Source organism: Chanodichthys erythropterus, chromosome 13 (genome assembly GCF_024489055.1).
Source record: "Chanodichthys erythropterus isolate Z2021 chromosome 13, ASM2448905v1, whole genome shotgun sequence".
Taxonomy (NCBI): Eukaryota; Metazoa; Chordata; class Actinopteri; order Cypriniformes; family Xenocyprididae; genus Chanodichthys; species Chanodichthys erythropterus.
Window position 1 is genome coordinate 30,968,016 of NC_090233.1, and position 17,451 is coordinate 30,985,466.

Genomic DNA, 17,451 nt, shown 5'->3' on the forward strand with positions numbered 1-17,451 from the left:
AGGGAACTCAGACCTGTGATCCAAGGACTACAGAAAGCATCTAACACTCCAGACCACTGAGACGATGTCCAGCATTTCGGCTACTGAACGAAACACATATCCATTTAGTATGTCAGAACAATTTTCAGGCTTTATAGGAAGTGTAGGCGATTCAACATTGTTTCATGCACCCTCAGAATGTGATGAAACTGTTTCAGTGACATCTCCTTTTTTGCCTGATGTCAGATGGCGTTCATCCAATTTTAAAAGATGAATCACTACCATTCCTTTCAAACCACAAGAATTGCAATATCTGGCAACCTACCCTACACTGCACTTGGATCACAGTCTGTTAATTTTAAAACAAAAATGTTTTGCTTAAGAGGTGCTGTCATCTTTCATTCAGATGCATGAAACAGTAACCAATATAGACTTTAGCAGTAATAAATAAATTATAATTAAGAAAAAGTCAGTCAGACAAATTCCCTACAGCACGGTAATAAATTGAATACTCAGAGGAGTGGAGATGCAGCAGTGGAATTTGGCTCCGACTGCTTTACTGCTCTTGCCAAAAATGCAATTTTAAAGCTAAAGCAAGAGAGATAAAGGGACAGAGCACGACGAGCTGGTTGCCGTAGAAACAGCTGTGTAAGAGAGTAGAGGGGGTTTGAGGATCTGTATGTGTGTGCTGAATCAGCATTCTCCTTATCCCCTAACAATTACAGACAATATGTGAGAGCAATTTGCAAATAAATGACCACTAGGAGAAATCTCGTCTTCGCATGGCTCATAAACACTTTGTAAACGGCCCAGTGTTGTATATGCTGCATGGTGAAACTCTGTCAGAAGGATTTTCTTAACAGAGCGATGACCAGTAGATTGCTTTCCATGTCCTTTTTACCCTGAAGAAGACCACGGGATCTCACCAAAAAGCAATTATCTGAACAATAAAAGGATTACAGCTGTATAGATATGGATGTGCTATCATGAAATGTGTTAAAGAGATTATTACAGGGTTTGTTAGTGAAGGATTTCAAGGCCGTGGGAAGCCTGTAGAGATTTGTTCTCCTGCAGGTTCTTCTGTGTTCTCGCACTAATGTTTAATTCTCTCTGTACCTGTGCTCCTTCTCAGTTTCTACTTTCATAACTTCTGTCTCATTGCAGGCCAACGATGCTTCAGGGAACACCTGGAACTGGCTCTACTTCATCCCACTCATCATCATTGGCTCTTTCTTCATGCTCAACTTGGTTCTGGGGGTGCTGTCAGGGTAAGTCTGAAATCAGAGTCATCAAATTAGTCCCAACTGTGGGGGAATTCCCTGGAATTTAACCTTATTCAGGATTATGAAAAAAGCATCTTATAATGTACTCAATATTTCTTGAAAATAAACGGCTGGCCTGAGGTTGCTATAAAGATGATATTACAGTCATTAGTGATAAGGTGGTAAAAACTGGAAATGACATCCATTTTATTTATTTATTTGTTTGTTTGAGCGCCCTAAATAACTTAATATGAATTTAAGTAAGTGTATATAGAATGTCTTCTGTCAATTTGATTCACATTTCGTTCATGAGTTGCAAGGATGCCTTGCATTTTTGTTATGCATTCATTATTCATTATTTATGACTATCCATTCGACACTCGTCTCAATGGAGAGGGTTGCAAACTTCACTTAACCTGCTTAACTAATCATCTGCCTTCAGAATTCATGCTCTTGAGTGGCTGCAAACATACATCTAAACATTTTGGTGCTAATACAAAGTATGCAGTAACCATTTTAAGCTTATATTGGAAGCAAACAAACAGCATTCCTTTAAAATTATGCACCTTAAAGGGATGCGTCTTAGCTATTTGGTGGGCTTATAGCTTTTTTTTTTTTTCTTTTTAAATAAATGGGCTTTCCTAAACTATTGAAAGCCCTTAAAATAATTTCTGTCCTACAGTTTAGAATCTATTCACCTATAGTTTATGCATATACAGAGTAGACTCAATGTTAAGTGCAGTAGAGCCCTGCTTCTCAATTTGATTTGGCAGCTCTATTTTGCCAGTGTAATGTTGGTCACAATTAGGTTTTTCCTCCATCAATTGTGATCGAGCCAAAAGCCACATACACTCTCTATAAAACAAATAACACACACTCACACTAAAGCATCTTTATTTTCCCCTCATGCTTTACCTCTCATGCTCTCTTACTCTCTATTTGCCTCTTTCTCTCTCGCTCACACAAACACATTGTTTTAATTGAAGGTCTCTGGATGAATGCTTTGTGGTGAACTATAGCTGCTGGTGGGATTAAAATTTATGATTTCCTGCAAATCTTCAATCTAATGTTCACTTTATTTCACTGAATGGCTCTTCATGTCTGTGTTGCTGTCATTTGGCATTAGATATTTATTGTTGCTCCTTCAGAGGGACTCTAACGTCCTTTGACATTTTTTGATGTCTTTAGTTGACAGATTCATTCTCAGGTGGTGGTGCTTCTTTCTCTCTTTCTCTCACTCTCTGTGGAGTTTTTTTTTTTTTTTTTTTTTTGGTGGTTATTAGCGAATCTACTATGTTTTCATTCCATGTTTGTACAGAATATAGGGGTCACTCATGAACTTACTATGGCTTCAGTGGGTAAAAAAAAAAAAAAAAATATATATATATATATATATATATATAATATATTATAATTTATTTTTAAAGGGATAAAAAGTTAAAGCAAATATCAGTCTTGGTTCACAGTTGTTCTAACCCAACTAGTATTACAATTTTGAAATTTATGTAAAAAAAAAAAAAAGTTAGTTTATCTAAAAAATGTATACTATATAGGACCATTCAAAAGTCTGGGGTCATTTTTTTAAGAAAAATGAATAGGCTACTTGAATTCAGCATGATTTGCTTTAAATTAACCAAAAGCAACAGCAAATACATTTATTATGTAACAAAGGATTTTAACTAAATGCTGTTCTTTTTTACTTTTTTAGTCCTGTAAAAAATGTTCATAGTTTTCTCAAAACATATTGCTGCACAGTAGTTTTCAACATTGGCAATGATAAGAAATGTTTTCTTAAGCACCAAAAAACATTACAACATTGCAAAATCTTGCTCATTCAGTCCCCACATCCTCTCTCTCTTTCTCCTTCTCTTAATTTTAATGCTCTCATGTCGTCCTTCAAGTAATGTTATCAGTCACCACCTTCTCAGTGTGAAATTTATTCATTTAAAGGTTTTTATAGCTTTAAAGGTGAAACAGGCCCTCAAAGACACATTCTTGAGAGGATTTGCATAAAAGTTATTTTTTAGGGTTACTACTGCCAGAACATGCCCATGTGCACAGCACATTCAAGGACGTTTATGTCTGTGTGTATGAAAGTGACAGAATATTTGTGCATTTTTTTTAAATCTATCTGTTTTTATACGCAGTGATGGCTCTCTAACGGTGTATTTGTCCTCATGGTAATCCAGTTCAAGAGTACTGTGCGTTCATGAGTGCTGTGCAGCCCCCAAATTATCACACTTCCAAAGGCTTTCTACAAACTCCTTCTGAAGTGTGAAATGTCTACGCACCACCGGCCGCAAAGGATGGTGGGAGTTCAGGAGCAGATTTAATTAGGCTAAAATAAAGCGTTACATAAAGGCATGGCACAGGATTCTTTAGCTACGTCATTCTCCTTGTGCTTTAAAAGTGAAGGTATAAGAGGAGATGTTTAAGATTTTTGGCAAATTCTCCACATTGCTGGATTGGCGCAGAAGACTTTGCAGCAGTTATTATGTAAAGTTGTTTTTCTGTCACCTAAACTAGACGTGATATATAAGTCTAGTTGTCTAAATTACATTACATTAAATTACATTACATTATATGGATGTTACAATCACGCCTTCCCGGACACCAGTTCCCAGCATCCTCTTGTTCTGGACACCTGCTTGCACTTCCCTCATCAGTCTTCCCGCCATCTCCCCGGATTCCCAGCACCTGTTTGTCCTCGTCAGCACTCCCTTTAAGTTGGACTCAGTCCCTGCACTCCTTGTCTGTTATATTGTTTGATACATGTATGTGAAACTGTCTCTCTGTTCTTGGATTATTACTAAAGCCCGTATATTGTGGATCTCTGTATTTCGCCTCATCTCTACAGCACATACGTAACAATGGAAAAATTGGTTGTTTTGTTTTTCACCATTAACTCCCCCTTTTTTGCCTTTACTTGTTTATTTTAAATGGTCTTGTAGTGTGAAATTATTTTTAAAATGAAAAATATTGCATGTACTCTTTCATTTTGAGATCTTAAAACTGCCTGCATTCATAATAAATATAAAATACACTATCATTCAAATATTTGGGGTTAATAAGATTTTTAATAAAAAAGTAAAAAAAAGTGATATTATAACATTTTAAAACAATGTTTTTTTTTATAATATTATATATATATATATATATATATATATTTAATTTATTCCTTAAAATTGTAATTTATTCCTGTGATGTTAAAACTGAATTTTCAGCAACAATACTCCAGTCGTTAGTGTCATACAAACCTTTAGAAATCATTCTAATATGCTGATTTGGTGCTTAAGAAACATTTGTTGTTATTACCAATGCTGAAAACAGTTGTACTGCTTAGTATTTTTGTTATTCCTTTTTACAGGGTTGTTTGATGAATAGAAAATTCAAAAGAACAGCATTTATTTCAAATAGAAATCTTTATATGCCTCTATACTGTCACTTTTTATCAAATAATGCATTCTTGCTGAATAAAAGTATAAATTTTTCCCCCAAAAAATATTGCTGACCCCATATCTTTAGTGTTTTTGAAATATTGGTGTTTGATGGGGCAGTGTGAACCAGCCTTTAGTCATTTGATGCGCTGGTTGCCATACTGTGGTTGCTGGTGCATACTGTGTCTCTCAAGGTTGTGTGTATGTGTGCAAGGACCGGGAGGTCAGTTCACCTGTCTGACCACGCTGCTTTCAAAGCAAAAGGCCATTCTGAGGCCTCATAGAGAGACGAGAGGACTGACCTGGGGTGGGGGTTTGAGGAGAGGTGGGCAGCTGTGTCATCTTCTCAGTGGGTTGTTGGGCAGCAGGGATCCTGCAAGAAGCCAATTCATAGCCATTTCATTTTGATCTCTCTCACCTCACAATAGCTTTTTTGATGTTAACTGTATTGGGCAGCCCTATTAAAGATTATAAGTACCAGTGATGTTTGCTTTAACACAGAAACAGAAAGCACAGCTTCACCTGTAGTTGAAAAAGCAAACCTTTAAAAACGGGTTTCAAGTTTTTGAAAATTATAGCATTATCATCTGCGTGTAAACTGCAAAACAGCGAATCAGTGAAAACGGTGACGACATGCACATACGCATAACGTGTTTAGTCTATCCACCTTATTTTCTTACGTTTTTTACTTGCGATTTATTAGCCGCTATAGGGAAATAACGAGAAGAATATCAAAGTGCATTAAACTGTAAAAATAAGGTGGATTGGCATGCTTGAGGCAAGTGATCTGTAAAAAAAAATGCGTTTATGCGCAGGCGCGTAGTCTTTCTTTACAAAGTGACATCGCCAACTACTTGTCTGGCATGCGTAATACAGCATTTTTAGTCGTTTGCGTGGATCCGTGAGAATGGGGATAGTTTTGATAACGTTGTCATCTGTACAAAGAAAAAAAAATTCTGTTTTTAGTACATCACTGTTGTTTAAACGTACCCTTAGAAACATTTACGTAAACAATACCAGTGGTGCAATGCTTGACACATTGGGTCTCATTCATGAAAGAGCAGAACGAATTTTTGTGTAAATCATGTGTAAAGTGGTTCTGGTGTAAATTTTCGGATTCATTAAAATGTTCGTATTTTCCAAATGTTAGTTGGTACGAAAGAAATCTACACCTGCTCCCAGCCACGTGTAAATAGTGCGTTTAACATCCGAACGTTTTGCTCATTAATAAGGCTGCATTTTAATTCACCTTAATAAGGTACATATTTACACAGCATTTTGAAAAAATATTATATATAGTAATTACATACTTTTTTTCTTTTTACTTTTATTGTGAGAGCCAGTAATAGCATCTGCAAACGGAGCACTTTAATCAAATAATTAATTGATTCAATAGGGCTGGGCAAACTAATGGCCCCAAATGGCCAAAATCCTTCGTTTGGTGTCATAATATGATGCCCATATATAGTTGTCAGTCGGATTTAATGGGCGGGATTTATGGTAATTGAGAATGAACGTGCACGCGCGTCCCATTTACGACTGATTGGAATTCATTAACACACACATTTCACTATCACTTCTGACGTTTACAAAGTATTTGTGAATCAGGAGGAGAGTTTTCGGGGAAGTCTGTTTACGCGCAAATCACTCACATATTTACTCGTATATTTACGAATGTTTCATGAATGAGACCCACTGTGTGTACCATGAGCGCTCCGACTGACCTGAGAAATGTTTTCTGTGGGAATATTTCAGCAGTTATTATGTTCCATATTTATGTCGACTGAACTAGCGATTCCAATCATTTGGGAATTAATCATTCTGTTGAGTAAATTCGTTCTTTTCGGCGAATGAGCAAAATGCGTTTGCAAAAAAAAAAACGGTCTTAAACGATTAGCGTTCATTCGGACCACCGTCTCACTGAATCATCTGAAGCAATTTCTTAGTCAGTAAAAAAAACAGACCATATCAAGAGAACAGACAGCACTGTTTTTCAGTCCTTTCATATGTGAACATGCGCTAAATGGATGTCTTTGACAATTTCAATGCTTTTTGTAGTTTTCAGATTTAAAAACATTTAAAACATGTCTAGAGATACAGTAGGTGTTGCTTTCACTGATGGTTTGAAAATTCTGCATAAAGGAAGTGTGAAGTGCACATAGCCCAACCAAACTTAATTTTATAACTTATTACTTTATATTTATTACTCGAAAAATAATTAGTAATAACAAATATTATTATATTAATATTATATAATAACAAATTATTCCAAGTAAAACATACTTATAAGTTTAAGCTTTCATTTCTACAAGCTTGAATTGAGAATTTACTTTTTTGAACTAGCTTATTCAATGTAGACATTACATTAGTTTTTTCTATAGTATGTTTCCATCCAGCTATTTTTATGCACATTTTGAGATATCACTTAAAAAAAACACTGGATGGAAACACCTGTTACAGTAGACGGACAGCAGACACAGGTATTACTTTTCACAGTCTTTATTTTGACCACAGGAGAGCAGGGAGAATGAAACAGGTGAGATAACTTGCAATAGAATAACTTTGAACGGATGATACTGGGAATAGTTACTGTCCTTATCCTTGCAGGGAGTGAACACTGGAGAACTGGAGATCGCTGGAGCACTTGGAAGCAGAAAGGAAACACACTCACAAGGTAGACGAGGAACACACTGGGAATCGACACAATGGAGACAGGTAGGTATTCGAAGAGGAGTCCTTGAGGTAAGCATAGACTTGTAAGGGTATGCAAACAAGACCGGACGTGGAGTGCTGTGAGTGTTTTGTAGTGCTGCTGATGAGGGGAGTGGTGAGGTGCAGGTGGCGGTAATCAGTATTCTGGAGATGGTGCGCGCTGTGATTGGGTGACGTTGGAACCTGACGTGTCTGTGACAGTACCCCCCCCCTCCACGGCCTGCTCCAGAGGGCCGAGAACCCCGACACCGTGGTGGTCGTCCTCTTCCCCGCGGTGCCGGTTTCTCATGGTGACTGTCATGGAAGGTTTGGAGTAAACTGGGGTCTAAGATGTCGTCCCTTGGGACCCAGGAGCATTTTTCGGGACCATATCCTTCCCAATCCACCAGGTATTCAAGCTGACCACCACGACGCCGGGAGTTCAAGATCTCTCGCACCTCGTATGCAGCTCCGTCCTCCACGATGAGTGGAAGGGGGGGTTCCGCGGGAGCCACGTCAGGTCCTGTGGGAAGAACAGAGGGATGGTGAGCTTTGAGGAGTGACACATGGAAAGTTGGATGTATACGGTACCCTTGTGGAAGCCGGAGTTGATAAGTGACCGGGTTGACCTGCTTGACGATGGGGAATGAGCCAATGAACCTGGGACTCAGCTTTCTGCAGGGCAGACGCAGTCTGATGTCACGGGTGGATAGCCAGACCATCTGACCAGGCTGGAATACTGGGGTGTTAGAGCGTCGGAGGTCGGCTACCATTCTGCGTCTGCACAGGGCTCGTTGCAACTGGTGGTGTGCTGAGTCCCAGACCCTCTCGCTCTCTCGGAACCAGTAATCCACTGCAGGAACGTTGGAGGGTTCCCCATCCCAGGGGAACAGTGGGGGTTGGTAACCGAGTACGCATTGAAACGGTGTAAGCCCAGTAGTTGACTGTCGGAGAGAGTTTTGAGCGTACTCGGCCCAACCCAGGAACTGGTTCCAAGAGTCCTGGTGGTCATGACAGAAGGTACGGAGGAAGCGGCCAATCTCCTGAACCTTCCTTTCCGTCTGCCCGTTCGACTGGGGATGATATCCAGATGTGAGGCTGATGGCCACACCTAGGAGTGAGTAGAAGGACTTCCATACACGGGATATGAATTGAGGCCCACGGTCGGAGACGATATCTTTTGGAATTCCGAAGTATCTGAAGACTTGGTTGAAGAGTATTTCGGCGGTTTCCATTGCAGTAGGTAATCCAGGAAGTGGAATCAAACGACATGACTTTGAGAACCGGTCCACAACAACTAGGATGGTGGTGTATCCGTCTGAGACAGGGAGATCAGATATGAAGTCCACTCCTAGGTGTGACCAGGGGCGATCTGGAACGGGCAGCGGAAGGAGTTTCCCAGTTGGCAGATGACGAGGAGACTTGGAGATGGCACACTCCCTACAGCCCTGCACATACCTTCTGACATCGGCTGCCATCCCTGGCCACCAGAAGCGTTCTTTCAGCAACGAGAGGGTCTCATTGGCCCCCGGGTGACCAGTGCCAAGAGACGTGTGGGCTGAGTGAATGGTGGGAGTGCGTCGTGTCCGTGGGAGATAGAGCAAGCCTGGTGGACAGCCCGGCGGAGGGTTAGTGGAGGCATTGGAGGAGGGAATGGTATCTTATGACCATGTCATGGGACTCACGATGAGGGAGCTAGGAATGATGGGTTCTGGTTCCTCAGTTCTTTCTTCAGGGGCATGCAGACGGGAGAGAGCATCCGCTTTCACATTTTTCGTACCAGGACGGATGGAGATGTTGTAGTTAAAGCGGGAGAAAAACATGGCCCAGCGGGCTTGTCTAGGGTTCAATCTTTTCGCAGAGCGAAGGTACTCCAAGTTCTTGTGATCTGTTAACACTAAGAAAGCGTGCTTGGCTCCTTCCAGCCAATGCCTCCACTCTTCCAAAGCAAGCTTGATCGCTAGAAGTTCCCTGTCTCCGATGGAATAGTTTACTTCCGCCGGGCTGAGCTTGCGGGAGAAGAAGGCGCATGGATGGAGTCTACTTGGGGTCCCCTGCTGCTGCGATAATACCGCTCCCACTCCGGTGGTAGATGCGTCCACTTCAACAATGAATTGCTTCTCTGGATCAGGGTGTACGAGTAAGGGAGCGGTAGTAAAGGCTTCTTTGAGCTGGTTGAAGGCGTTGGTGGCTGCCGGGGTCCAGGACAGAGACTTGGGCTGGTTGCGGAGTAAGCTGGTGAGTGGATGGGCGATAGAGCTGTAACCTTTGATGAATCTTCTGTAGAAATTGGAGAAGCCGAGGAATCGCTGGAGTTCTTTAATGGTGGTGGGTTCTGGCCAGTTGGTAATGGATTCCACCTTCCTCTGATGTTATATCCTAGGAATGAGACGGAGGGTTGATGGAATGTGCATTTCTCAGCCTTGAGGAACAGATGGTATTGGCGAAGGCGGGTGAGGACCTCCGCAACGTGTTGGCGATGTTCGGCCTGGCTCCGGGAGTAGATGAGAATGTCGTCTATGTAGACCAGGACAAACCGATGGAGAAACTCCCGGAGCACCTCATGAATGAAGTCCTGGAATACGTAGGGGCCGTTGACCAGTCCATACGGCATGACCAAGTACTCGTAGTGGCCAGTAGGGGTGATGAAGGCGGTCTTCCACTCGTCCCCCTCACGTATCCGGATGAGGTTATACGCGCTGCGGAGGTCCAGCTTCGTGAACACAGTGGCACCACGGAGATGTTCTAGGGCAGCTGGGACGAGAGGAAGGGGATAACGGAACTTTACTGTTATCTTGTTGAGTGCACGGTAGTCAATACAGGGCTGCAAGCTTCCGTCCTTTTTAGCCACAAAGAAGAAGCTGGAAGCAGCAGGGGAAGTAGACGGCCTGATGTAACCTTGGGCGAGGGCTTCCTTGATGTAATCCTCCATGGCCTTCTCCTCCGGGATGGAAAGCGGGTAGATCTTTCCTTTGGGCACTGGTTCACCCGGAAGCAGGTCAATGGCACAGTCCCATGGCCGGTGTGGAGGCAGCTTGGAAGCCCGCTGAGGGCAGAATACGTCGCTGAAGGGGGCGTAACACTCGGGGATTTCCACAGAACGCTGTTCAACAGGACTTTCGATAGACGTAGCGCAGAGAGAGAGATCAGGTGAGGAGTTGGTTGGAACTGGCAGATCCGTCAAACAGTGCTTGAAGCAAGTGTCGCCCCACTTCAGGACTTCGCCCGTTTTCCACGAGATGGTCGGATTGTGCTGCTCCAACCAGGGGCGCCCCAGAACCACGTCAGCAGTGGAGTCCTCCAGAACCAGCAGATGTGCCTCTTCTTGATGTAGAAGTCCGACTTGAATATGAACGGGTCCTGCCATGGAGCGGACGCACTTACGGCTCAGGGGTCGGCCGGTTATGGAGCGGATCTTGTAGATAGTCGTAGTCGGGGAGGTCTTGATGCGGAGTTGACGACAGAGGGCACCAGAGATGAAGTTGCCGGTGGACCCCGAGTCGATGAGCGCGACCACTGTAAGTGAAACATTGGCGGCAGTAAGATTGACGGCAGTAGTGAGTGGTTTCATCTTATGATTAGCAGGAATAATGGCACTCACCAGGGGTCGCGGCGGTCGTGTGGGGCATGCAGCAATCACATGCCCCCGTTCACCACAATAGAGGCAGAGACGAAGGGTGAGGCGACGGCGGCGTTCTTCATAGGATAGACGAGAGTTTTCAACCTCCATGGATTCGTGAGCTGGTTCTGGGGTGCTGACGGGTTCGGATCGGCAGAGCAGCACGGTGGAGAAGAACTGGTCCTGGTGCTCTTGGAGGCACGCCTGCATGCGAGTGGCGCAGCGGATGGAGAGCTGGATGAACTTTTCTAGGCCGATGTTGTCCTCGCATGCAGCGAGTTGCAGCCGCACCCGAGGTTCCAATTCTTGCCTGTAGTTCGTTATCAGGGCTTGTTCGTTCCATCCGCTGAGGGCTGCAAGCATTCTGAACTGCAAAGCATACTCATAAACTGACAGGGAGCCTTGTCTCAAATTATAGAGTTTCTCACCAGCTGAAGAGTCTGTGATGGGTTTTCCGAACACCTCCCGGAAGTGGGAAACAAACGACGAGTAGGACTGGGTTACAGCGCCCTGCTGGGACCAGATGGAATCGGTCCATTTTAATGCTTTGCCGCTGAGCTGAGAGATAATGAACGCTATTTTGGTGGTGTCACTCGGGTACAGGTGCGGCTGCATCTCCAGGACCAGTGTGCATTGCAGCAGGAATCCGCTGCAATCCTCCGCCGATCCTGAGTTGGGCGCCAGCTTGGCCATGGGACTGGCGTACGACGGCAGTGAAGGAGGTATGTTGACGTGCTCAGTGGGGCTAGCTGGTGCTGGTGCAGGTGATGATGGAGGAACTGGAGATGGTGGTGAATGGATGAATGGTGAGTGTGCGCCGAAGCGCGTCCACCAAATCCTGAAAGGGGTCGGGTTGGCTCATCCTGGGTCAGCGGTGTTGGTCCGGTCTTCTGTTACAGTAGACGGACAGCAGACACTGGTATTACTTTTCACAGTCTTTATTTTGACCACAGGAGAGCAGGGAGAATGAAACAGGTGAGATAACTTGCAATAGAATAACTTTGAACGGATGATACTGGGAATAGTTACTGTCCTTATCCTTGCAGGGAGTGAACACTGGAGAACTGGAGATCGCTGGAGCACTTGGAAGCAGATGGGAAACACACTCACGAGGTAGACGAGGAACACACTGGGAATCGACACAATGGAGACAGGTAGGTATTCGAAGAGGAGTCCTTGAGGTAAGCATAGACTTGTAAGGGTATGCAAACGAGACCGGACGTGGAGTGCTGTGAGTGTTTTGTAGTGCTGCTGATGAGGGGAGTGATGAGGTGCAGGTGGCGGTGATCAGTATTCTGGAGATGGTGCGCGCTGTGATTGGGTGACGTTGGAACCTGACGTGTCTGTGACAACACCAAGATGCCCATAGATTTTATAAATGTGCATAAAAAGCATATGCGCTCAAATGAGTCTGATAAATTTGTTACACAATGCAAAAACATGCGTATTACACTTTTACCGAATGAATTACTGATGCACATCAAAAAAGACGTGACTTTGCGATGGGACGGCATAACTAGACCAACCAGCGGACCGATCTTGTTGCACTGCTTCTGAAAACTGTTTTGGTCATTGTGTAATGCCTGAGCAAAATCTGTTGTTAAAGTGGTTCACTATAATTCCCTCCCAGAAGCACCTCTCACGATTACATTCACAAACACAAGGCATCTGAATGCAAGATAACATGACATCTGCATTTTCTGCATTTTTCTTATTTATATGAAAATTATTATGTACAGTACTTCTACTGCAGCAAATGTTCTTAGCGATAGTTAGCACCAGTTTATCAGGAAGGATTTTGTTCTCTTTGACTAACTGGATGGAAACTATTCCAAATTTGCCCACCAGTAAAATATGCAACTTTGGATAGAAACAAAGCTACAGAATCATTTTTATCAGTACTGGAGAGGTTTAAATGCTTCTTTAGAGAATCGTTTGTTGTGATTATTTGTGTAACACTTTTTTGTAGTCTGCTCTGGAAGGACACTTTTAAATGAGCTTCTTCTCGCAAAGTGCAACAGCACCTTTGTTTCTAACCAAAATAAACACATGCAGAGATGCAGCGTCGCTAGCCATTTCTGTGCATCTGCCTCTGTGTGTGTTCTCAGTATTTGTTTGTGTGCACAAACTAGTTGAGTTCCTTCTATGAGGAAGATGTTGCTTTCATGCTGAGACAGAAGTACAATGGTTTGGAGTCCGTTTATACAGTACTTCATGGACTTGTGTGAGTATTTGCATTTATTTGTGTGTGTGAAGACGGAGAAGTACTATAGATGTTGCCGCAGGGCTAGAATTCCCTCTTGTCTGTCACGCACTCACAAACAAATATACACACACTCACTGTCACGTCACACTGCCACTGCAATGCAGGGAGGGGAGAAGAAAGGGACTTTCTCCACATTGTAGTATGGGAATCCTACTGAAATCCAATGTATGTTGTGTTTTGGGTGCTAGTGCCCAGCATCAGGTTCTTAAAGGGACAGTTTTCCCCCCAAACATTAACGCATCCACTTAATGTTGTTTAAAACCTGTATGACTTACTTTCTTATGTGAAATAAAATGGGAATAAAAATTCACACTCCCTGCTCTGATTACATTCTCAAGCATGAAGTAAAATCTCGATTCCAGAAGCATCACATCCCTCATGTTCTGTCCACCCTAGTTTTTTTTCCCCCTTTTTTGTGTGTATAGCTTTTTTCACCTCCTCTCTGTACACTCTGCACACCTGTTAAAGAGTAATGATGGTCCATCATCGCACTCTCCTCTAATTAGCATGGTGACAGATGGCAGGTTTTGATGGGGCACAACGTTTTTTTGTCCCTTAGTGCTTCTCCATAATCATGTTGCAGAGAAAGCTATAATGTTTATGAAAATGGATGAGACTCATTTAATTACCAAGTAAGGGTAAAATATGCCTCTCACAGGCAATGCATGGCCATTTCTCAGTACAGTCAGTAAATACCACTTTTTGTGACCTATGAGCTAAATATCTAATCAAATTATCACTGTACAGTTTTGTCATACTGTGGAGTGAAAGTTAGAAAGATTAGACAGAGAGATAAGAAAAATTTATAGCCCTGTAGGTGCATTACAGAGAAAAATGGATTGACCCCTATTTCTTTGTGAGGCTGAAATGAAGGAAGTTAATCAACCATTTTGCATTAGTCCATTCAACTTTTTTGTAGTGCACCATTACCATCATCAATTAGAATTGCAAAAATAATGAATTTTCGATGGGTTTAAACACCTGGTTTTAACTGATGATGATGATTATTTTATATTAATTTAAAATATTTTTTAAAATCAATTTATATAATTGCTCTACTGCTTCAAAGTCAATTACAAAGATCAATAAATTATTTTGGGGTAAAAGAAATTGATACTTTTATTCAGAAAAGATGCATTAAATTGCTTCTACATTGTTAAAAAATATTTTCATATTCACAATATTACTTTTTTTTCTCTATTTTTGATCAAATAAATGCAGTCTTGGTGAGAATAAAAAAAATCTTTTGAGCAGTAGTGTATATTATTACATTGTATTATATTGTATAACAATATGAATAACATGGATTGAGTTTTTTTAAGCAGGTCTATTGAAGTCTACAAACCTATTGTTCTAGATTTATAGACTTCAATAGGTCATGTATTTAATTAATTGCCCCTTGAATGATACTTGGACAATTATAAAAATGGCTTACTCATCTGACTTCGCATATTCAGTTGGCATAGGAGAAAGAATTTTAACTTTTAAACAAAAATTGCACACTTTAGCTTTAAGTGAGGCATAAACTCTAGACTTTTAGCTGTTGTTTTCTATTGATTCTAAAACATTGATTTTTCTACAGCTCTTGCAAATGTGATTGCCACACCTTGTATTTGCTCTTTTCTCCAATGTTTCATTTTGGTGCATTTCTCTAAATCATTTTTGTTTCTCAACCATGAACCTTGTGGTCTTATCAATAGGGTCATTTGTTTTTATGGATATACTGTATCACTATATTATGAGATTTCACTCTTTAATAAACACACACACATGCTCTTACACACACAACCTGTGCCGTAGAGTAGGACTCCCCTGATATCTCTGTGCAGTACAGTGCATTCATGGATTTGTATGCATGTGCATTTGTCCCCACAGGGAATTTGCAAAGGAGCGAGAGCGTGTGGAGAAAAGGCAAGAGTTCCTGAAGCTGCGAAGACAACAGCAGATAGAGAGGGAGCTGACCGGTTACTTGGAGTGGATCTGCAAGGCAGGTCAGTCTCTAAAAATGAACAATATATACATTAACACTTACAGTAATCGCCACAGAACCAGTTGTCAAATTCAGAGACATTCATGTGTTTTTCAAGACCTGAACCTGAGAATGACAACCTGGCAACTACCAGAAGGACTCAGTCGGTTCCCTAGAGAGCATTTTGTCCCCTTGTGATTTTCCTCCCATGACTGTTTATCTCACTCGCTTCCCGGATCTCTGCTCGGCCGCGATGGTAGCTGATGTATCTGTGCCTGTCTGTTGCTCAGCACTTCCTCTCTCCATGGCAACCAAATAGCCTTTCACTTGCTCAACCAGCTGGTTCATACCCTTAGTCTTCCCATGACTGCCTATAACAGCTCTTTCATCAGCCGCTGCACCAGGACTCAGACAGTCAATGTGTTGGAGCTTTCTTTGCCTGTAGATTTGCACTGATCTGGGGCCAGTTTATTAATGGACTTCCTAGCATTCTGATGCTGCATCCCTGATATTGCTGTAGAGTTTCAGAATAGAACCTGGTTTTATTGAGTCTCACTTGCTGAAATCAGCAGAATATATATTTGCTGTATAAATGTAGTGTGTACTACCGTAACAATTTTTTTTTTTTTTTTTTTTTGGTAAGATTATTTAATGTTTTTGAAAGAAGTTCCTTATGCTCACTAAAGCTGCAGGCTGCATTTATTTGATTAAAACTATACAGTAAAACAGTGATATTGTGATATATGATCACAATTTAAAATAACGGTTTTCTATTTTAATATATTTTAAAATGTAATTTCTTCCTGTAATGGCAATGCTAAATTTTCTGCAGCCATTACTTCAGTCTTCAGTGTCACATGATCCTTCAGAAATCATTCTAATATACTGATTTGGTGCTCAATAAACATTTCTTATTATTATCATAGTTGAAAACAGAGCTGCTTAATAGCTTTGTGGAAACCATGATACTTTTTTCAGGGTTCTTTGATTAATGTCACCAAATGTCCTGGGGATATGCATGTTCATTCATAGAAAGGTTTGTCTATGAATTAATGGAGGGAATTATGGGCAATTATAGTTATCGGCGCAATCTTTTGCAATACAGGCTTTTATGATGCGTTTTAAAACAGATTTCTTACTTACTACTTTGAAAAATTTGTCTGTAAAGCTTGAAGATTTTCCACATGCAGTTTCAGACACACAGACACTTTCCATTCAGTAATGTAATCCAGATGATTTAACCTGTTGTTTAAACTACACTCTGGGTTTGGGTTCAGTTCCATGTAGATTAATGACCATTTGGATGTAAATGTGACTCTCTTCCTCATGTAAATTAGATTTCATGAGAATCTAATGTAATAATTCCCAGTTGGTCACTTCCAATAACCAGTTTACAAATAATGCCAATTATAAATGCAAATACTCACTTGATTTCCCATGTAGATGCATATGTAGGATGTGTGAAACAGGCCTCAGCATGTTACATTGCAACAAATTATCATAACAAGAATGAATCAGGAAAAAATGGATGACATGATTTTCTTAAAGTTTAGAAAGTTTTAGCTCTGTAAATGAATTGATGTTGTTGGTCTTTTATAGTTCTGCTGCTTTCATTATCTAATTCTTTAGTTCCTCTTTTAGGGTGGCACAGTTTCTTGTAAAACTTCTGATCTTCGATCAGCTCAGGGGTAAATGAGCTCTGTCACAGCATGTGATATCCTCCCTTTTGTTTCCCAGAAGTCCACTAGAGCTCTTCCGTGGGGATTTAATTGGCTTAGAGAGGTGATTTCCCAAACTCTTCCATGGTGGCCCTGGCTTTAATGTTTTAACACCATAAAATTGTGATGGAATTAACTGCTTACATGTGCTTTGACTTTGTCATGTATCTAGCTACATCCATTATAGTGAGTTAAATCTTCACCGCATTGTTTAAAACATTAATGTGTGTGGCGATACAGTGCTCACTGCTTTTCCTGCCTCCTGCTGGATGTTAGTCCGATCTGCAGTGATTACTGTGTATGGCATCAGGTAACAAAAAGTCTTATAGTGGTCATTTTTGTCTACCTTTAATCCCATGTAACCTCCTATAAACCAACCAGAACACTCTAGCAACATCCTGGCAACCACTTAATATCTTAAGAAACACCTAGCAATGCCCTGGCAACCACCCACAACAGTTTCAGGCACTCGTTTAGATGCTTGATGCAGATTATAAATCATGACGCAAG

The 17,451-nt window shown here is 41.5% G+C and overlaps 1 protein-coding gene across 1 annotated transcript in view; it reads left to right on the top strand.

Moving 5' to 3' along the window:
- Nucleotides 1–17,451, top strand: part of cacna1ba (calcium channel, voltage-dependent, N type, alpha 1B subunit, a) — a 128,120-nt gene that overhangs the window by 54,741 nt on the left and 55,928 nt on the right. Inside the window, exons 7-8 of the mRNA XM_067407918.1 lie at nt 1,144–1,247; nt 15,130–15,245. Of these exons, the coding sequence (XP_067264019.1) occupies nt 1,144–1,247; nt 15,130–15,245 (220 nt within the window). The remainder of the gene's footprint in view (nt 1–1,143; nt 1,248–15,129; nt 15,246–17,451) is intronic.